Genomic DNA, 22,440 nt, shown 5'->3' on the forward strand with positions numbered 1-22,440 from the left:
TAAGTTATTCCATAGGAAAACTTTAATTCAGCCTGGCTGAATAAGTTATTCCATAGGAAAACTTTAATTCAGCCTGGCTGAATAAGTTATTCCATAGGAAAACTTTAATTCAGCCTGGCTGAATAAGTTATTCCATAGGAAAACTTTAATTCAGCCTGGCTGAATAAGTTATTCCATAGGAAAACTTTAATTCAGCCTGGCTGAATAAGTTATTCCATAGGAAAACTTTAATTCAGCCTGGCTGAATAAGTTATTCCATAGGAAAACTTTAATTCAGCCTGGCTGAATAAGTTATTCCATAGGAAAACTTTAATTTAGGTTGTCTGTACAAACTCTGATTAAAACGTGTCGCGTTTGTAGCTAAGGTAGCCCAGCCTACTGTTATAGCCAATTTGAAACAGGAATAATAATGTGGGTTTTTGGAAGATTCAGATCTTCTTTTTTGTTTAACAACGGCGTTGCTATCAAAAGTACAAAACAACATACACGTTAGCTAGAATGTGCATTAAAATGCGGATTTCAATTACAATACAAAAATATTTTGTTTTTACGATTTATTTCTCTCTACCAATTTTGGTTTTGCAATTGTCTAGATGGCGCCTATTGCAGTTTATCGATTATTTTTTGGGTGTACATTTCCATCTCTTCACATTGGGGCAGTCCTTTAAAATTTTTCAAGCTGCTGTTTAATGTGTCCAAGATTTCTTTTTTATCGTTGGCATTGCATTTGAAAAACTGGCTTTCGGTTAACGTTGACATTGCCAGAAGTAATGCTTCGGATTTCACATCGAAATCACCCATACTTTCTAGATTTTTGGAGAGATTTTGGAAAGCATTACAACACACAAATTGATCGCGAATCAAAGGAAATTGTGATGATATGGAGGAGATTAGGAAACACGCCTTTACAAATACGCGAGAGCATTTATTCCCCAAACAGTGCAGAACATTTGGCATGCCCTCGCCTTTAGCAAATTCCGAGGTAGCTGGTTCATAGTTCTGCATTATGGATGATAGAGCGTACAACGTACTGGCCACAACTTGGTCATTGGAGTCTTTTAAGTACGCAACCAATAGTTCCATTACATTGACATCCAGAAAATGTTGTTGACAAAACGGATTATTTTGTGATAATTCGGCAAGAACATTAATTGCGTTTATTTTCAGCATATCATTGTCATCCTTGAGGCAATCTATAAGGACTCTGGTTCCACCAATCTTAACAAAATTATTGGCGAAATCGATATTATCAATATAGTCCCGAATTACGTCGAGTGCTTCGATTTTGTCTTCTGTCGTCGTTGCAGGATCGTCAAGGATGTGCAAGGCTTTTATTAACTCTCCTGTAACGTCGACAGCCATAGATTTTAAGACACTTTCCAAAAACTGTTTTCTTTCCTCATCCAATTGTGGCGGAGTACCGTCAGCAACATACTTATCGTCAGTTTGGTGACGAATGGCAAATTTAAGTAGCTCCTTTAAGTGTTTTGATGATGCATCCATTGTTCTGAAAAAAAAGAATGAAATACTTCTGTCATATAGGTTAGGTTGAAAGGAGGGTGCGGATATTAATCCCATGCCACTATGGACATACACCTAAGCCAGTAATCGGCTTGTTGTGCACTCTATATACTAAAAAAGTAACCTCGAAAAAAGAAAATTGTAAGCTAGGAATTTCGTGCTACTTACAAAATCCATAATTGTTTTCCATGCCACGTCCCTTAGTGGGTTCGAAAGCGGCAGTAACATAGAAAATGGTTCAAGGTCTCATCATCTCGCCGCATCCCCTACACATGCTATTACTTGCCGCATCAATTTGCATAAATGAGCTCGTAGTCCTATGTGTCCCGTTATGATACCAATAGTTAAACTGGCCTATTTCTTGCTTCCTTTCAGTAATAGTCTCATCCGCTCTCAATCCGCATCCCCCCATAGGTTTTTCGCCGTCCTACAAACCGTTTCGCTGTTCCACAATGTTGCATGCGCATTCGTCGCCCACTCTCTTAACTCGGTCTGCGCCGACCCGAAAGGCTTCGGGTTAACCAAGTTTATTAACGGCAGTCCTCTGGGCTTCACTGCCAAATCGTCTGCCCTTTCATTCCCCCTTACTCCGTAATGGCCCGGCACTCCTCAGAGTGGACGTTAATCTCCCTCTTACACTGCAAGACTGATCGTAACCTTACCGTCCTGGTTGTTATTGCACTTATGGCAATTTTACTGCCCGTTAAGATGTTCACACTCGACGTCCTCGCGTTCGCACCACACCACTTCACTCATTCCGTGATCGCCTGGATCTCCGCCAGCAGGACCGTATTATGGTCAGGCAGTCTAAAACAGATCTCAGTCCCTGGGTTCTCAATGTAAACCCCCAGGCCCACTCTGTCCTGTAGCTTTGATCTATCGGTGTAACATGATCTTCCAGATGGCAATACTAGGGTTCCGTCAATCCAAGACTGTGGCGATGGCAGCAGTGTCACGCACTCGATCTCAAGTGTCATCTCAGGTATCTGATCGGAACCTCTCGATTACAACGCGATGGTATGAGCTGCTCCCATCCTCAATCCATTCCCCTATTGTAGAATGGTCTCCAGTGCCCTAGTGGGCGTGGTCCTCATCACTTCGCCTATGATAAGACAACATGTTCTCTGAACCTGTTGTATGGTCCTTACGTTGCACTTTTTCACCATAGCAGTCTACAAAACTACTGAGGCGTAAGTAAGTATTCACGCTCCTGTAGAGCCAGTGAACTATCCTAGGATTCAGGACCCATTTCGAGCCTACGGCCCATCTACAGAGTTCCCACCATCTGTGAGCGCTCTCAGTACGCTCCTGAATGTGACACCTCCAATTCAGTTTCCTGTCCAAGATCACACCTAAGTATTTGATCTTGTCAGATATCGAAATCGTCTCATTGAGGAAACGTGGTGCGTTAAATTCACCCACCTTCGTCTTCCTCGTGAACAGGCATATTTCACTCTTCTTTGGGCTAACATTGTGATATGCAAGACCCTTTCGGCCCTTTTGCATAGCTCGTTCGGATCCTTAGCTCTTAGAGGTAGTATAACATCGTCTGCGTAGCAGACGGGTTCAAATCCCTCCTCAGTCAGGATCCGTAATCGCCACACCCATCGGAGTGGCGATAAAATGCCCCTCCTGTGGCGAGCCCTGTGCCACTTTCTCCCTTATATTTATGCCATGGGACACACCATTTATCCACCTGTTCCTTAGTATATCTCTAAGGACCGGGTCCACCCGGTACTGGTCTAAGGATTGGGTCAGTGTGTCGCTCCGCACATTGTTAAAGCCTCCTCGATGTCAATGCATACCGCCAGTGTGTACGTTTTGGCATCGAAGGATTCTTCTATTTTATGCACAACCTCGTGCAAAGGCAGTCTCCACCGACCTTCCCTTGACATAGGCATGCTGTTTGTATTTGAGCAGTTCACTGGATGTCATACTCTTTATCATGGTGTCCACAATATGTACCATGGTTTTGAGTAGAAAGGACGTAAGGCTTATGGGTCTGTAGGCGTTTGGTGTCGCATAACTTGCCTTGCCGGGCTTAGGTATAAACACCACCCTTGCCTCCTGCCAGGCTTTCGGAGTATATGAAAGTCCTAGACACGCTGTGAAAATTTTGGCCAGACTAGGCGCCAGTTAGTCTGCCTCTTTCTGTAGTAACGCCGGATATACCATCTGGTCCGGGTGATTTAAATGATTTGAAGCTCCTCAAGGATTCCTTCGCCATAAATTCCCTTTTTATAAACCTTCGATCAACGTCATTATTCCAAGATTCCGGTGTCTCCGTGAGTCCCGTCGTATCCCGTGGAAAATGGGTTTTCATCAAATGACTCAACATGTCCTCCGTTGTCTCCGCTCTCACTTCCATATCGTCTGCTAAAGTTTCAGTTTGGAAATGGGTTTTTGAGAGAAACTTTTTTATCTTGGCGGCGTCATTAACGCTATCGGCCTGTTCGCAGAAAAGCTTCCAGGAGGTATGTTTTGCCGCTCTGGTTATCTTATTGTATTCCTTGAGCAGTGTGTAATACACATCCCAATAAACTTCCGCTTTTTTAGGACGTGCTCTGTTAAAAAGTCTGCGGACCTCTTTCCCAATATTGTGAATCTCCCCGGTCATCCGGGGGTTTTCTTGGGTTGATTTCCTTTCCCGAAGAGGACAACTATCCTCGAACATTTTCGTCAATCTCTTCTATGCTTGGACAATCTTAATTATCTTGCCCAAGTCTTCTTCTGAGTAGCCTTCCGAATTTTGTCCAGTTGGTTTTCAACTTATTACGGAAGATTATCGGATTCGGCGCTAATGTAGCGATGGTCAGAGAAAGAGTGTTCCATGGAGATCTGTACTTTCCAGACTTCGGGGGCGAGACTACTCTGGCCATACATTCAAGTTTATCGACATTAGTTTAAATATTCAGTCTGGGCCCAATGCCTTCTCGCTGCGAATAGCATTTGTAACTTCGTCCACCGCAAATCATAGGTTCCTTCCTGGTCACCGACAATACAATTACGGCAATCATTAAACAAACTTTCTTTTGAGAACAATTTGGATCCTTTGTGGCCATAGTACCACAAGAAACGGAATGTTGATTCTTATTGCCAGTACTTAAGGAAAGCACTGACACTCAAACCAAAGCGGATTTTATTTTGAATTTCTATTTGCTTTATTTGATATATTTCTGTTTGGTTTACCCAACTTACTTTAATTCAATTTTATTATTAAATACAACCCACCTTTCTAACAAACCAGAATTTTCTACAACACAACTACATCAGCTGTTACACCATTCACAAACAACCGGCCAAGACATATTAACCCAGGTAGAGTACAGCAAGCAGCTGAGTAAAATTTTTTCCCGCCAAGGTCTGTTCGCGTACTTTTCCAGTACAAATTTTTTGTAGTAGCTGAATTATTCTAAAGCTTGTCTCATTTGTACAACAAACCAAAAATTCAGTTGTCAAACCTGGCAGGCTGGTAACAGTTGTTCGCGTCAGACCACCTTTTTAAAATCGCCTTGACAAGAGCACAATTTTTTTTCATGGTGAAACAATTAAAGATGGTCTCATTTGTAACACAACCACAAATCATATGGTGCAATCCGCCATGTTTTGCCAACACACACAAAGAAATTTGTGTACGTGTGTATATACCTGCGAGTACATGAGCAGAGAATATGCGAGAAAGAAGATAACGAAACAGAGAATGCAAAAAATCTGTCCCCTTAATCCTCCTCAAAACTGGCCGGCTTTTAACAAAACTAATAAAAACGCAATTAAATTAACAAAAAGAAGCTAACAACAAAGTTAAAATATGTTTTGTAAAAATAATTTTAGACTTGAAGAGGTCTATTGCTTTGCCGTCATTGGCTAGAACAGACGTCTCAGTCATTGTGTCCTTCATGATAGGTCACTGTCTAATCAGAAAACATGCTGACAGACTGAAGGTTGCCAGCAACGACTTTTGCAAAAGGTGTAGGGACATCGAGGAAGAAGAGACTGATTTAGCGGATGTGCACATTCGCAAGTTATTGGGCTTTTTAAAGCGATCTGGATGGTTCAACGGTAGGAACTATAAGGCATCTTCCTTCTTACTTCTGTTATTAGTTCGTTTTTGGGTATTATTGTTTGGGTATGTTCTGGTTCTTAACTATAATACACACACACAACCAAAGCTCGTTGAAAGATAGTGCTTTTCGCGAGAAAAAAAAATTACTCAGCTGTTTACGGTACACGAATTGTTAATTATGTCATGATATGATTTGTAGTTGTTGTACAAATGAGACCACCTTCAATAGTCTCGCCATGTATATAGTACATAAATATTGGGTTGCCCAAAAAGTAATTGCGGATTTTTTAAAAGAAAGTAAATGCATTTTTAATAAAACTTAGAATGAACTTTAATCAAATATACTTTTTTTACACTTTTTTTCTAAAGCAAGCTAAAAGTAACAGCTGATAACTGACAGAAGAAAGAATGCAATTACAGAGTCACAAGCTGTGAAAAAATTTGTCAACGCCGACTATATGAAAAATCCGCAATTACTTTTTGGGCAACCCAATATATTCACTTGGACTTTTGACACGAACAACTGTCAAAACTCATTACAAAAAATGGTGGTGAAGATAATGCGAACACATTCCGTACAAGCGGTACTGAGTTCTATGAGTAAAATAGTAGCGACATGTCGCTGCATCAGGATAAATTTCGCACAATTTTAATTGGAAATGTAATTAAATGCTCACGAAATGGGCCGAATCAATTTTAACAACAAAGAGAATGCAAACAAAAATCTGACATCTTAATATGGAATCTTCATCGGCAAGGACTGCCGTCTCAGTTTACCTGTTCACCCTTTGGGGGTACGTTAATATAGGTCCAACACCTAAAGTTGGACCGATATGGACCATATTCGGTATATTCGCATTTTATAGTCTTAAAATGTTTAATCTGTAGATCGATCAATATGGTAGGCACATCAAAATATGGACTGAGATAAGTATATTACTGCACGTTGGTGGGCCATGAGAGAAAATTTATTCCTCTAGCCGAACGTAGAATAGATACCCAAGCCTGCCGATCTATGATCGCCTTCAAAAGACTTCTTTGCTGGAGCTTCTTCATCCATTCCGGTAACATGACATAGCCATTGCAAACGTATTTTGATGGGCTTAACTTTTCTATCGTCGTCAACAGTACGTGGTTCATATGACGCCTAGTATATATTATAGCAAATTTTTCCAAACTTAAGCAAAATCGGTGATTAAATACGCCTTTTAGGAACTGAAGATTTCTAATCTGGAGTCCAGTCTTTGCGTGGACAATTAAAAGATATAGTCCTATAAAGCCCATCTTTGAGCATTCCATAAACACTAAACTATTAAGAAGAATCTTGTCGTGGACCCCAGAGGGTCCGGACTGTCTCGTCGGAGAAGGTGGACACAATGTGCTGGCGGGCGCTGGCTGTTGGCGTTTAAAGCACCGGCTGTGGCTCAGTCTGCGGCGCGGTTATTGCCAACACACCATGTCCAGAGACAGCTGACAAAAAAATAAAATATAAACCAGCTCTGGATGGAACGGCAAAACAGGGTCACACACTCATTAAGGCAGCTACATTGAAATTATTCCTGTTCGCCCTTACCGCCTTGACCCGCTCTTCAGTGGGCACCTTCAGTGCTCTGGACGGCCCACCCCAACCAAGGTATCCGATGTCCAACCGTTTTGGATACCCCAGTATCGTTCCGCTCATCCCCCTCTACAGCATGGTGCACTACCCCTTTCTTAGCTTAACAACTACTCCTCCATTGTGGAATGAGAACTAGCCGAAGATGAATTTCATTTCAACGTTATAAAAGTGGTGAGTATTTATTAGGATAATGCAAAATACATAGCTAAATTCCAATGACAAGTAGAAGAAGATAAAAAAAAACTAGCAAAACAGGAATGATCGTGAAAACAGCAATTTAAAATTCTAATAATTCTAAATTTTAATTCATTATAAAAACTTCAAAGAAAATAATATTAATGAACTTTCTCTTCTTTCTATGCTGGTCTAGACGGTTTTCCTGGAGTATTTTTCTCCCTTTTGACAACGGGTTTTTTCGCCGGCGTCAGTGCTGGAGTGGCTGATCGGTGTAAACGCCTTCCCTTTTATCTGTCCGTCCGTTTAGTTGTGGTAAGTATGTGTATTCCGTCTGAGTTGTAAAAGTATTTTTTTTTTTCTATTTTATGTTCGCAAAGCGAACATCACATGCAGTAGGGGCTCTTTTTCGCCCCAAAAGCTAGAACTGCTACTTCCCTGGCCCTAGGTTTAGCTCACCCTAACAGCTGAGGACGACGCCTATTTGCTCTTGCGTCGTTTACAAAAAAACTTAAGGTAAGTATATGGTGTTTGCCTGCCTAGCCGCTTTATTAATAAATTATCTTTTATTTGTAGGAAAGCAATCCGTCTACAAGTACTGTCCGTCCGTAGGACTCTCGTATGTGTCCCGTAAATGTATGTATTTATGCACTGTCGGCTAGTCAATGCCTATGATGTCACCCAGTAGTCGGATGTTCCCACGATGGGCAGCGGAGGTGGAGAAGCTTAAGTTTGGGCGTTTGGTTTTTTGTGTGATTTCAGTTTTTGGTTGTCTTCACAGGTCATTAACAATTTTCAGTTCTTCCTTATTATTTTCAAGTTTTTTTACTTTTGTATAACTTTTCTTTTGTTTCAGATTTTTAACAACTTTTCATTTTTTTCAGTTTTTCAATTTGTTTATTTCTTTATTTTTTTTTCAAATAATTGCTTTAACACTTAAAGCTTTGTAATTGTTTATGATTCTTCACCGTTTCTTTAAAATGTACACTCAATTAATCTTAAGCCTCTTTCTTTATGTACATCTAACCACACTAATCTAATAAAACAATTTTCAACCTTTGACGTTCGTTTTTTTCCTTTTTCTCCGTTGTGTTGTGTTCCACCTCCTTTTCGCTGCCGAGTCCAAACCAAAAAGGAACGCTCCATTTTGAGGGCTCTAGCCAGCTTGTCTTTGGTTGACTTCCATCATGAAGTAGGTCTTCCAGCCGGCACCAACAGAACATATGGGGCAGCCATAATGCCAGGTTGGTGTCAGCTGGTTATCTCTCTCTCCCTGATGGGGGCCAAATATAGCCAGCAGGGATCGCTGGCGTCATGTTAGTGACATAAAGTTGGCGCTGGGTATGTACATTCCACAATCTTACACTTATAATGACGTTATCCTAAAATTTGGCTTGGATATGTATAAACTTTGGCAACAAGAGTAAACCAAAGAGCAATGAATCGTAAAATTGGAAACAGTTCTTACCTAGCAGCGACATTTGCAGAGCCAAACTTCTCTCTGTGCCGCTTTTTTTCTGTTCAGCTCTCTTTTCGACTTCAAATTCGATTATTCGACTTTTTAGTCATTGAAAGTCGACTTCGACTTTTTTACACAAAAATTCGACTAATCGAAAGTCAACTTTGGGATTCCTATGATAACATAAATATGATAACATTTTTTTATGTTGAATGAAATCATCAAGTTTTTGATTCTAAATCTAATATCTAAACAAAGTAATCACGAAAAAAGTTTGCGAAAAGTGAACATAGTACTAATTATTAGGTCGTTTTGATAGTATGCCAAATTCTAAGGATTTGATAATTTTGGGAACAACTGGAGTGGTCGCAATTATGGCTCTGACTGGAGCTTATCTATTACAACTATCTGAGCAAGAGTATTCCCCGACCTTTATAGAGTAAGAATTTTCAAAATAATTATGTACAATTATTCTGCTTAGAATGCGTTCAAAAAAGTAGTTTTGTTATATATTTATAAACTATTAAACATCTGTGGAGCTAAGACGATCCAGCCATGTCAGTCCGTCTGTCTTTTGAAATCACGCTACAGTCTTTAAAAATGGAGATATTGAGCTGAAATTTTGCACAGATTCTTTTTTTTGTCCATTAGCAGGTTAAGTTTGAAGATTGGCTATATCGAACTATATCGATGTAGGGTCTTAGGCCCATTAAAGGCGCATTAATTGTCTGATTTTGCCAAAATTTGGAAAAGTGAGTTGTGTTTGGCCCTTCTTCAATTTGGCCCAGATCGGTCCCGATTAGGATATAGCTGCCATATAGACAGATCTCTCGATTTAAGGTTTTGGGCCTATAAAAACGCATTTATTGTCCGATGTGGTCGAAATTTGGGACAGAGAGTTGTGTTAGGCCCTTCGACATTCTTCTTCAATTTCATATAGACCGATCTCTCGCTTTAGGGTTTTGAACCCATAAAAGGCGCATTTATTGTCCGATTTCGCCAAAATTTGGGACAGTGAGTTGTGTTAGGCTCTTTGACATTTTTCTGAAACTTGGCCCAAAGCGGCCCAGATTTGGATATAGCTGCCATATAGACCGATATCGCGATGTAAAGTCTTGGCCCCATAAAAGGCACATTTATAATCCGATTGCACTGAAATTTGACACAGTGACTTATGTTAGGCTTTTCGTCATCCGTGTCGTATATCGTTCAGATCGGTTTATTTTTTAATATAGCTACTTAAAAGATCAATATTTTGTAATACACAGGTGAAGAATGACATGTACTTATAAGTATTTGGTCCAAATCGGAACATATTTCGATATAGCTGCTATGGGGCAAAAGGTAGGCATTTTTCACCGGATTTTGACGAAAGGTGGTTTACATATTTATCCGAGGTGGTGGATATCCAAAGTTCGGTCCAGCCAAACTTAACGACTTTTTACTAAGCTATATATTTTGTTTTCTTTTTCTAGTGATGATGATATTTGTGCAATTTGTTATGACTCCCTAAACGATAGGCCTCAAGATACTAGTTATTTAAATTGCTATCACCGTTTCCACGATATATGCATTGAAAGACTGAGGCGTAGCAACACTCGTGAGAATTGGATTTGTCCAAAATGTCGTCAAATGTGTTAATAGATATTTAAATAAGCAACAATTTTTTCTACTTTTTATTATTATTTATATGAAATACTAGTTTTGCCTTCGTTTAAACTGATGTAATAAAAGCTAAAAGTTAGTTTTAGATTTGAAAGTTAACTTTTCTTTTATCAAAAAGTTCCGGTATCATCTCCTCACTAGCACTTTTTGTAGCGCAGAGGTTAGCATGTCCGCCAATGGCGCTGAATGCCTGGGTTCGAATACTGGTAAGGCCATTTGAAAATATTTTCACTGCTGGTTTTCCCCTTCTAATACTGGCTTCATTTGTAAGGAACTGTAATAATTGCAATCGCAGCCATGTAAAAACTACTACACAAAGAGGTGTCGCACTCCGTTCGGACTCGGCTATAAAAAGGAGTGCGACACCTCCGAAGTGATTTCCGATCGGATGCCTGAGACGACACTTGAGTTTGAGTGCGAGGCACTGCTGCCAACGGCACAATCTTTGATTGACGGAAAGAGTGTGCAGATATTAATCCGCCAGAGAGTATGCGAGAAAGAAGATAACAACAAAGAGAATGCAAACAAAAATATGTCATCTTAATACCGTCAAACCTGGCCGGCTGTTAACAGTTGTTTGCCTATGGCCACCGTTTTAAATAAGCCTTGTGAACCATCCATTAACATATTGTACATTTCTATGTATTTGATTTTGACAGACGTCTACGCTGACGTTCCACTTTTCGTGTTAGGTTGTTTTGAGATTTGTATTTGTTTCTGGCGTTTTATTTTGAGGAATCCCGATTTTCTTTTGATTGATATTTATAACATTTTGGTTCAAAAATGGCTATTTGGCAATGGTTTTTTGGTGTGGGAGTTGGTATGGCAATTAGCGCGTTAGCTTTCCTTTTGACCAAGCCTATAGCTCAAGAAAACAAACCACGTAATAGAAGACATGATTATACAGAGTGAGTATTTTCAAAATAATAATGTACAATTATTCTGTTTAGAATTGGGCCTATATAAAAGTGGGTTTGTTATATAAAGTGAATTTCGTTGAAGAGTACACTGTGCAAAGTTATATTAAGCCAAGTGTCAACGCTACGGTGTCCATATGTGTCTCCTCTGTTTTTAGAGTTTTTGTCAATTTTCTCCTGGAAATCCGTAAAACTGTGCTTCGGATTTGTGCGCGGATTGCAGTTTTGCCCGTGCCTCTTTCAGTCCAAACGATGCAATGAAGTGAAACTATCCGTAAGGATAGCCACTTTCAGTATGTCTTTACGACTTGCATACTCCACCTATTTTATCAAGGCTAACATTTTGGCTGACATGGAGGATAAGATTTTACCGTATAGTATGACTTGGTAGTGTTCGAATTTATATGGAAAAAAGCATATCCTGTGAAACTCCAAGATGGTTCTATCCGTTATTCAAAGTTATTCTCCTTCAGGTACGCCATCTTCTCCTTGTAACACCTCATGATAATTTCATTGCTTGCCTGAGACTTTCCGCCCGCGGCACCTCTAAAGAAATTCTTATTGTCCTTCCTGTACGTTTCTCGACAGCCGACCGATGTCATTAACTACATCGTTGAATTAACGTATTGAACTCATCGCACTGCCCTGTGCTAGACCATTTGCGATCTTCGTCGACTGCTCTTCTAGTTGTAATATCTTATCCACGCTAATTCCAATCACCTACTCACCGATCTTGCTTCTGTCACCACATGCCACAGCAATTTGCGATTAAGTCTAAAATAGGAACAAGGTCCTCAAGTAACTGTAGTAGTAAGTTATGCTGCGCCAGTGTGGTCTCGTCAACTTTGTGACACGCAGTGGAATAATTTAACAAATCTGGCAGAATGCCGCCCTCCGAATTGCGACGGGCTGTCTTCTCAGTTCTCATGTGGACCACCTCCATCAGGAGACAAAGATCCTACCAGTGCGAAGACATAACAACATGCTGTCTAAGCAATACCTTTGGGCTTTGGGTTATCGCAGAGACCATCCAAATCATCATATTGTGGATAGATATCCACCGCCTAAAAGCCTTAAGGTAGATCTACACGATCTAGAACGTGAGGTTCAGCGCTACAAGAGAGAACCTATAGATCAAGCGGCATATAAAGCGGGTCTGAACAACAATCATGCAGACACGATAGCAGACGCGGTAATTGGCTACCGGGTGAATGTAGTCCTTGGAGAACGACCGTCCCCCATTGTACCTGAAGAAATTCACCTCTCCCGGCAAGCCACAATAGTTATGGCTTCATAACGGTCTGCCAGATGCAGCCGTCTCAACTCTTACAGAGCAAGGATTGATGCCAACATGGAGGAGCCGTGTCCCGATTGTGATCTGGAACCACATGACACACCTCACCCGTTTAACTGCTTAGTCAGGCCCACTCGTCTCAGACCCAGATCCCTGTGGACGCACCCCATCTTAGTCGCAGAGTTCCTGGGTCTTGACACTCAACAGAATCAAGCAGACGAAAGATAGAACACAATAAACTGCTACAACAACAACAACGAGGATCGTTAACTCCAAATACAAATGTGGCTGAAACAACAACCAACCGACGAGTATTAAATTATACAACGCGGTGGAAGTGGAACGCAGGACTCAGCTGTACACAGTGCAGAAACATGAGGGCTACCTATAGATGACAATCATCGACCATCTACACGAGGAGCATCACACAGGCATAAACTTTGAGCTCCAATCTGTGTGGTGTTCTTCGTTGTTGTTGCTGTTGTAGTTGTAGTCACATTTCGCTTTCACGTAGAAGTCTCAGTAAGAGGTCGGGTGGTAACGGTTCTTGTTTAAATATTGATTGCCTATGATGTTCGATACGACGAATGTGGCTACGACAACAATACCAACACGAGGAGGCCAAGATCCTTAAAATTAAAGAGTGAGCTTCTCTATAAACGGTATCTGCTGAGCTGCCATCAAGAGGATCACCAGAATTGGCAAATCATTGAGACGGCGACGCACATTGGTTCAAGAGTGGCCGAAATTCATTTTTTTCATGTTCGCCGATTTGGATAATTTTTTGGTATTTTGTTGTCAGATAGTTGAATATTATGATTCCGTAATATTAGGCTGATATATTTAGTATTTCTTTGGACAGACACGCTCCAAGTTCATATATGTTCGCTTGTTTAAAATGGCATGCAAATTTACTGTATATTCAATCTTTTGGTACAATCACAGTAAACTTATCATTTGACTTTGTTGTATATTTTCGTAAATGGCAATTGTCATAGATGAGATTTGCATTAAAAAAAGTTGGAAAAAGTGCCACATAAAAAATTTCGTAGAACAAAATATAAACAACATCAAAATTTCAATGTTCATCAACTTCAGTGGACTGCATGTTTTTAGCGCTGTGGAGCGCTGTTTAACGAAAGACGTCAAATTACAGCTTGAAGTCTCAGCTAAAAGCTAAAAAAAAATTCAGCTGCTCATACCTGCTCCTTTCCAAAAGAAACAGTAAAAACTATAAAGTGATAAAGTAAGAAAACGTGAATTTTCGTTCATGCTTGATTTTCGTTCATCTTAATGAAAATTGGCTGAAAAATGTCTACAAAGTGTGCAAATATACCGCAAACAATGAAGCACCAAGCTGTTCAAATATGGTTAAACGTGGACGTCCAGCAAAAGCCTTCGAGGATTGCCAACCGCGAACAAAGAGGACAAAGGTACAAGATTTTTGTGAAAACACCTCAATGGTGTTGATATCGTCTGCCGCAAAAAAAAGTGAGTGTTTAGACAAATCCATTAAGGCGTTCACCCCGGAGAAGGCACTTGGGCTGATACTTGATGCTTCGTTGTCAAAGCATCAATATGAGGTTTTGCGCAGTTCAGCTAGAGAAATTGGATTCGACATTTACCCATCCTACCATCAGGTACTGGAAGCAAAAAAAAAATGCTATCCTGCAAATGTTCAGGTGCAAGAAAGTTGTAGCAAAGTTTCTCTACAACAGTTATTAGATCATACAGTAACCAGGATTTTGATGACAAAAACCGAGAATGAGGTGACAGAACTCCCCAACGAACTGCAAATGTTCTCAAAATGGGGCTGTGACGGAAGTTCGGGACACAGTGAATACCATCAAAAATTCACAGATCCAAATGACTCCGATAAATATATGTTCTTAACGTCACTTGTTCCATTGACCCTCACAGAGCGTAATAATATGTCAACAATGTGCTGGAGAAATACAGAGCCATCATCAACTAGATTTTGCCGACCGTTAAAATTTGAATTTATACAAGAAACAGCTGAAGTTATAAATTCAGAGGTCAGTCGTGTTAATGACGAAATAAAAAATTTAAGAAATACTGTCGTTGAATTGCATAGCAGAAACTTCAATATTTCTCACACACTGAAATTAACAATGATTGATGGGAAAGTAGCTACTACGATTTCTGGAAGTTCATCTATGGCGGTTTGCTTCATATGTGGAGCAAAGCCCACAGAAATGAATAATTTAGATGCGGTGATTTTGAGGAAATGTTCGGAAGAAGCAGTTGCGTTTGGTATTTCTCCCTTGCATGCGAGAATCAAATTTATGGAGTGCATTCTGCACATTTCTTACCGTCTAAGTTTCAAAAAATGGAGAACAGATAGTTACACAAAAATTGAAATGGCGGCAAATAAAGCTGAAATTGGGAAGAGATTAAAGTTGACACTGGGCATAAATGTGGACGCGGTGAAGCAAGGTATGGGCACAACAAACGATGGCAATACGGCAAGAAGGTTTTTCGAAAATCCAGCCAAAACTGCAGACGTAATTGGAATAAAAGAAGAGTTAATACATAGATTTAAAATTATTTTGGCCGCAATAAATTGTAATGCAGCAGTCGACACTAGCAAATTTCATATATATTGCATGGATACTGCCAAGTTGTTTGTTGATCTCTATGGCTGGTACTACATGCCTGTAACTGTGCATAAGATTCTGGTGCATGGTAGCAAAATTATAGCAGAAGCTATTCTGCCAATAGGTATGTCTCTATTTAAAGGCCCTTATTCAATGATTTAATTTTCATTTTTTACATTTTAATTGATTGTTTGTATCAGGTATGCTGTCCGAAGAAGCTCAGGAAGCGAGGAATAAAGATTATAGAGCCTATAGATTACATCATTCGCGAAGAATTGGACGTGTAGCCACTAATGAAGATGTAATGCATAACCTTTTATTGTCTTCAGACCCATTTATAAATAGATTTCGCTCAAAGCTGCAAATCAAAAAATTGGAGTACGATAATGATGTTAAAAAATTATTAAAAGACTATGCTTAATTTATTTATTCATGTTTTTTCTATGGGAGGTGGCCGTAAAAGTGGGCGGATCAGGTATATATTTTCAGGAGCCCATTCTACAATTATAATAATTACTTTTTGTGAAAATTGAATTGATGCATTAAAAATTAAAAGTGGGCGGATATTTTTCAAATTTCACACAAATGATTCTGAGTGTTTAAAAATGCTATGTGCCAAAAAACAATGCCGTAGGTCAAAATTTAATTTTTACTTTGTATGGGAGGTGGGCGTAAAAGTGGGCGGATCATTTTGATTTTTCCATTTTTTCTTGATTCAAACAAAAAATGCCTATGTGCCAAGTTTCATTGTCCTTCGACAACTTCTTCTATTTTTAGCCGCTCGTTCAATGAACTTGAACCAATGTGCGACGTGCTGTCTGCTCAGTTCTCACATTGTGCAACTCCGTCAGCAGACAAAGCTCCTACCCGTGCGAAGAAATAACCCTCCTGAGCTGCCATCAAGAGGATCACCAGAATTGGCAAATCATTGAGACGACAACGTGCTTTCTCCTCAGTTCTCACATGGTACACCTCCGTCAGCAGACAAAGATCCTACCCGTGCGAAGACATAACTACATGCTGCCTAAGCAATACCTCGACATCAAGCGGGTCTAGACGACATTCATGCAGACACGGTAGCAGATGCAGTGAATAGCTATGGGGAGAATTTGTTACTTGGAGAACGACCGTCCCCCATTGCACCTGAAGAAATTCACCTCTCCCGGCAAGCCACAATAGTTCTGGCTTCATAACGGTCTACCAGATGCAGCCGTCTCAACTCTTACAGAGCAAGGATTGATGCCAGCATGGCGGAGCCGTGTCCCGATTGTGATCCGAAACCTCATGACACACCTCACCCCTTTAACTGCTTAGTCAGGCCCACTCGTCTCAGACCCAGATCCCTCTGGACGCACCCACCTTAGTCGCAGAGCTCCTGGATTTGGTTATTCAACAGAATAACCAAATCCAGGAAATAAATCAATAAATTTCCACCTTTTATATAACAGGGAGGTATTTTAGGGTGGGACGGCTCCCCAAACACATGGCTCTATATTGTCGTGAGTGGTCTATATATCCATTTGTGGCTGTCTCCGCGGCACCCGTCACCAACAATAGACACCATGTTTTTTTTCGAATTAATCGCATCAACGATTTCCGAGTTCTGGTATTTGTGAAATTAGGGTAATGAGAACTGCTTTTTAGGGGAGACATTTCGACTCAAATATGGATATCAAATTCATGTCCACCCCCAAATCCATTTACTTTGAACCCCATTTTGTCATGGTGGGTAAGTATGAACCGTTTGGAGGGAGTTTTGGGGCTAGGGAGGCCATCCGCAACTGAAAATAGATATCAAATTCGTTCTTTACTCCCAAATACCGTTGATTTGAGCTCCATATTGCTGTAGTCGGAAATGAAGCTCAGTTTAAGGGGTGATTTTGGGCATACCCCTAAAATTGGATTCGTTTTCTACTCTCAAATACCTGTCATTTAAGTCTCATATTGCCATAATGGGCCAATTAATCTATTCGATGTATTTTTATATTTTTAGGAGGAAAAGAGTCACCTTGACTTGAACGCAAATTTCAATGTCATATTTTTAATCTACTACCAAATATCTTTCATTTGAATGCTATATAGCCATGGTCGGCTGATATACCCATTTGGGAGTATTTGGGGGTGAGGCGACCTCCCATTACTTGGAACTTATTTTTGTATGCCATATTTGTAATCTACTGCCGGATACTTTTCATTTGAGTCCTATATTGATAGGAACGTCGAATATTTCTTTTTAGAGGAGTTTTTGGGTTCGGACGGCCCGCTGAATACTTGGACTCAAATTTTTATACCATTTTCGTAGTCTACTCTCCAATAACTTTCATTTGATACCCATATTGTGCCCATCAGTTATCTTTTGGATTTGGGTGGCGTTTTTGGGTAAGGGGGAGGGACAGCCACCATCCGATATCTAACAATTATATAACCTATGTTTCCTTTTTTTTTTTTTTTTTTGATTCTACGGAACAAACAAACAAACCGAGTTTCATATAGTCACCGAGTCTCATATGCCCATTTGGGAAGTTTTTAGGGGGTGGGGTGTCCCCCTATACTTCGATCTGAATTTGTATGCCAGATTCGTAATCTACTCCCGAATGCCGTTCATTTAAGCCCCATATTGATATGGACGACCAATTTTTCTGTTTTTAGACATTTTGGGGTTAGGGCGACTTCCTGGGTACTTGGATTTAATACCATATTCGTATTCTACTCTTCAATACCTTTCATTTGATATCCATATTGTCTTTATCGGTCCACTTGTGAGTTTGAGGGCTATTTTTGGGGTGGTAACGGATAGGGTCCGCCCCCTTCCGATATCAACAAATTATAAAGCATATTACTTCTTCCTGACCATATTCGTAATCTTCTCCCGAATACCTTTCATTTGAGTTCCATATTGTCAAGATCGTCAAATAAACCTATTTTAAGGGGTTTTGGGGCTGGGGCTGGGGCGCCCCCCCCAGGTACTTGGTCCCAACTTTTATTATGAAATTCGTACTCTACTCTTGAATACCTTTCATTTGAGTACCATATTGTACCGATCGCTCCGCTTTAATTTTTGGGTAGTACTTTTGGGGTAAGTCCGTGGAGGGTCCGCCCGCCCCTCCTCACGATATCAAAAAATTATATAGTCTATGTTTCCTTCTAGACCAACCTACACAATCTGTGAAAATTTCAAGGTAATCGGTTCAGCCGTTTTTGAGTCTATACGGAATAAACAAACGAACCCACAAACAAACAAAACCACAAACAAACAAACACACACAAATTGATTTTTCTATATATAAGATTAATTCATATTTTTGTGTTTTTTTTTTCTAGTGATGATGATATTTGTGCAATTTGCTGTGAGTCCCTAAATGACAGGCCTCAAAATACCGCGTACTTAAAATGTCTTCACCGTTTCCACGATAAATGCATTTCAGGACTACGGATCCATCGTGTTGATAGATGTCCAAAATGTCGTGAAATAATATAGATAGAAATTCAAATAAGCAATAAAAATGTTTCATTTTTTTTTTGTTTTTTTTTTTTCAATTATTTTATGAATTTTTAGTTTTGTGTCCACTTAAACTATTATAATAAAAACTAAATTAGATTTAGGCTTCTTTTTTTTAAAAAAGCTCTACCCAATTCAAGTTTGCCTCTGTAATAATTGCCTGCTTTGAAGATGAAATGGCATGCCACAAATCTTGTGAATAGTAAAATGCCAGCAGCACAATAATTAGCGCACAACCACCGCAAAGAAATGAGTTTGGAGTTGTCACCAAGTTTTAATTCCTGAGGCGTTTTAATGACTTCCTAAATAATTATGTATTTTTGTAACACCATCCTAGTGACTTGTAAGCAAATCACTCAAATATACCAAATTTTAATTAAATCAACCTTTTGATAATCTGAAAAAAAAACCTAAATTACTATATAATACACTTCAAAGATTACAACACACTGTTGGCCTTTATTGGAGCACCACACGGGTTGGAACTCTGTGCTCCGCTTTATGTGGCGCGTCCACATCTTGCGGATAGTGGGATGCTTCGTATACGGAGTAGCTGCAATTGCAATCGCGGACAATCAGTGATATTGGGTGAAGAGTCTCTATGAGAGGTCGGACGCCACCGGCCCTGCTTGAGTGCCTAGTGCCTTTGATATATTTACAGGTCCGAATTTTTTAACCATCTACTAGGACTTCAGGACAAGTTGTATAGTCCATAAGTGTTATTCCCCTACGCCAGGATAGAGCAGTCATATGTGTATGATATTCAGCCTTATTCTGAATAACAATTCCCTGAGAGTTTTTCCCTACCCCCCTTTTTTTGCTGTCCGATTTAAATTTTAAGCTCTATGATAAGGAGGCTCCTTTTTATACCCTCCACCATAGGATGGGCGTATACTAGTTTCGTCATTCTGTTTGTAACTCCTCGAAATATTCGTCTAAGACCCCATAAAGTATATATTGGGTTGCCCAAAAAGTAATTGCGGATTTTTTAAAAGAAAGTAAACAACTGTGCTGAGTATGATTGAAATCGGTCCATAACCTGATATAGCTGCCATATAAATCGATCTGGGGTCTTGACTTCTTAAGCCATTAGAGGGCGCAACTATTATCCGATTCAACTAAAATTTTGCATGCGGTAGTTTTTATGACTTCCAACAACTGTGTTAAGAATAGTTCAAATCGGTCCATAACCTTATATAACTGCCATATAAACCGATCTGGGGTCTTGACTTCTTGAGCCACTAGAGGGCGACCCTATTATCCAATTTGGCTGGAATTTTGCATGCGGTAGTTTATTATGACTTCCAACAACTGTGCTAAGTATGGTTCAAATCGGTCCATAACTCTACGGGGAGCAACTATTATCCGATTTAGCTGAAATTTTGCATGAGTCGTTTTATTATGGCTTTCAACAACTGTGCCGGGTATGGTTCAAATCGGTCCATAACCTGATATAGCTGCCATACAAACCGATCTAGGGTCTTGACTTCTTGAGCCTCTACAGGGAGCAATTCCCATCCGATTTGGCTGAAATTTTGCATGACGTGTTTTGTTATGACTTAAAATAACTGTATTAAGAATGGTTCAAATCGGCCCATAATAAGTTATAACTGCCATATAAACCAATCTGGGGTCTTGACTTCTTGAGCCACTAGAAGGCGCAACTATTATCCTATTTGGCTGAAATTTTGCATGCGGTAGTTTATTATGACTTCCAACAACTGTGCTGAGTATGGTTAAAATCGGTCCATAACTTTATATAACTGCCATATAAACCTATCTGGCGTCTTGATTTCTTGAGGTACTAGAGGGCGCAACTATTATCCGATTTGGCTGAAATTTTGCATGAGGTGCTTTGTTATGATTTTCAACAACTGTGCTAAGTATGGTTCAAATCGGTCCATAACTTGATATAGCTGCCATATAAACAGATCTGGGGTCTTGACTTCTTGAGCCTCTACAGGGAGCAACTATTATTCGATTTAGAGTAAATTTTGCATGAGTCGTTTTATTATGACTTTGAACAACTGTGCCGAGTATGGTTCAAATCGGTCCATAACCTGATATAGCTGCCATACAAACCGATCTAGGGTCTTGACTTCTTGAGCCTCTACAGGGAGCAATTCCCATCCGATTTGGCTGAAATTTTGCATGACGTGTTTTGTTATGACTTAAAATAACTGTATTAAGAATGGTTCAAATCGGCTCATAATATGTTATAACTGCCATATAAACCTATCTGGGCTCTTGACTTCTTGAGCCACTAGAAGGCGCAACTATAATCCGATTTGGCTGAAATTTTGCATGAGGTGTTTTGTTATGACTTTTAGCAACTGTGCCAAGAATAGTTTCAAATCGGTACATAACCTGATATAGCTGCCATATAAACCGATATGGGATCTTGACTTCTTGAGCCTCTAAAAGGCGCAAGTATTATCCGATTTGGCTGAAAATCTCACATGACCTTTAACATACGTGTCGAATATGGCATGAATTGGTATATAGCCTAATGCAGCTCCCCTATAAACCGATCTCCCTATTTTACTTCTTCAGCCCCTAAAGTGCGCAATTCCTTCAAGATTTTTCTGAAATTTAACACAATGACTTCTACTATGGTCTCCAATATGGTCCGAAATGAACCTTAACTTGATATTGTTGGAATAACAAAGCAATTTTTTTCTTTTATCCTTTGTTTGCCTAAAAGGAGATAGCGTGGAAAGAGCTCGACAAATGCGTGGAGGGTATATAAGATTCGGCCCGGTCCAACTTAGCACGCTTTTACTTGTTATAGTTGAGCGCGAACGGCGTGCAGCAGTACGACACCTCTTTGGGAAGAAGTTTTAACATGGCATAGTACCTCACTTGGAGCAATGTAACTTAGGAACCGGTGTAGGCAAGCTGTGGTCTACTGTTAAGTAACTCTCGAACCCCGGTAGACGGGATGACTGGACCTCAGTCACTTTTGGCGAAGTAACCGTGACTGATCCGAAGAGATGCGCCAGATTGTTCAACGGTCAATTTATTGTGCATCCCGAGAGTGACAGGGCAAGGAGGAGCCATCACAACTTACCGTGGGCGAGGTTACGAATGTCACCCGTGACGCCAAATCACCCAAGACTTTGAGTCCCGACGGAATCTCTACATTGATGTTGAAGAATTTGGATTCACCTGGGGTTGAGTACCTTACTACTATCCTCAACCTGTCTTTGAACACTCTTATTGTTCCCGATGTCTGGAAAATGGGCAGAGTGATGCCGCTACTGAAGCCTGGAAAGGACCCGAGTTTGGGGGAGTCGTACAGACCAATCTCCCTTCTCTCACCAGTGGCAAAGACGCTTGAGGCATTTCTCCTTCCGAGCCTGGTAGGAGAATTTCCATTCGCCGAGCATCATCATGGATTTCGAAGACTGCATAGCACAACAACAGCTTTGCACGCCATCACCGCACACATTTGCCGTGGCTTCAAACAGCCGGGGCCATGTGATAGGACGGTCTTCGTTGCACTGGACCTATCGAAGGCATTCGACACGGTCAGCCATGCCTGAAACGCTGGGTCACTAATTATGTGTGTGGTCGCCAGTCATTTGTGGAATTTAGGGATAAGAAATCGAA

At 40.2% G+C, this 22,440-nt stretch overlaps 2 protein-coding genes and 1 long non-coding RNA gene across 4 annotated transcripts; 2 read left to right on the top strand and 1 right to left on the bottom strand.

Annotated features, from left to right (window-relative positions):
- Positions 1-407: 407 nt before the first annotated feature.
- LOC106086894 (uncharacterized) lies at positions 408-4,817 on the bottom strand. 2 transcript variants are annotated; one of them, XM_013251717.2, is made up of 2 exons: positions 4,753-4,817; positions 408-1,507 (listed from the first exon to the last, which is right to left on the bottom strand). In XM_013251717.2, the coding sequence occupies exon 2, from the start codon at positions 1,501-1,503 to the stop codon at positions 601-603; it is 903 nt and encodes a 300-aa protein (XP_013107171.2). In that variant the 5' UTR covers positions 1,504-1,507; positions 4,753-4,817; the 3' UTR covers positions 408-600. The 2 variants fall into 2 exon arrangements, with proteins under 2 accessions (XP_013107171.2, XP_013107172.2); XM_013251718.2 differs by lacking the exon at positions 4,753-4,817 and adding an exon at positions 1,690-2,253.
- A 6,345-nt stretch (positions 4,818-11,162) lies between these two features.
- On the top strand, positions 11,163-19,209 carry LOC106086896 (uncharacterized). Its single transcript, XR_001221202.2, has 2 exons — positions 11,163-11,408; positions 18,651-19,209. It is a non-coding gene; the product is annotated as an uncharacterized LOC106086896 (long non-coding RNA).
- LOC131997158 (uncharacterized) lies at positions 14,005-15,754 on the top strand. Its single transcript, XM_059367638.1, has 2 exons — positions 14,005-15,453; positions 15,530-15,754. Exons 1-2 carry the CDS (start codon positions 14,079-14,081, stop codon positions 15,748-15,750), a joined length of 1,596 nt encoding a protein of 531 aa, XP_059223621.1. The 5' UTR covers positions 14,005-14,078; the 3' UTR covers positions 15,751-15,754.
- Positions 19,210-22,440: the final 3,231 nt, after the last annotated feature.

Source organism: Stomoxys calcitrans, chromosome 4 (assembly GCF_963082655.1).
Source record: "Stomoxys calcitrans chromosome 4, idStoCalc2.1, whole genome shotgun sequence".
NCBI lineage: Eukaryota > Metazoa > Arthropoda > Insecta > Diptera > Muscidae > Stomoxys > Stomoxys calcitrans.

Excerpts from the sequence above, each read along its gene's own strand:
- LOC106086894 (XM_013251717.2), bottom strand. The coding sequence starts at position 1,503 with ATGGATGCATCATCAAAACACTTAAAGGAGCTACTTAAATTTGCCATT.
- LOC131997158 (XM_059367638.1), top strand. The coding sequence starts at position 14,079 with ATGGTTAAACGTGGACGTCCAGCAAAAGCCTTCGAGGATTGCCAACCG. Across the intron at positions 15,454-15,529 it reads AGAAGCTATTCTGCCAATAG|GTATGCTGTCCGAAGAAGCT; the intron begins GTATGTCTCTAT and ends TGTTTGTATCAG.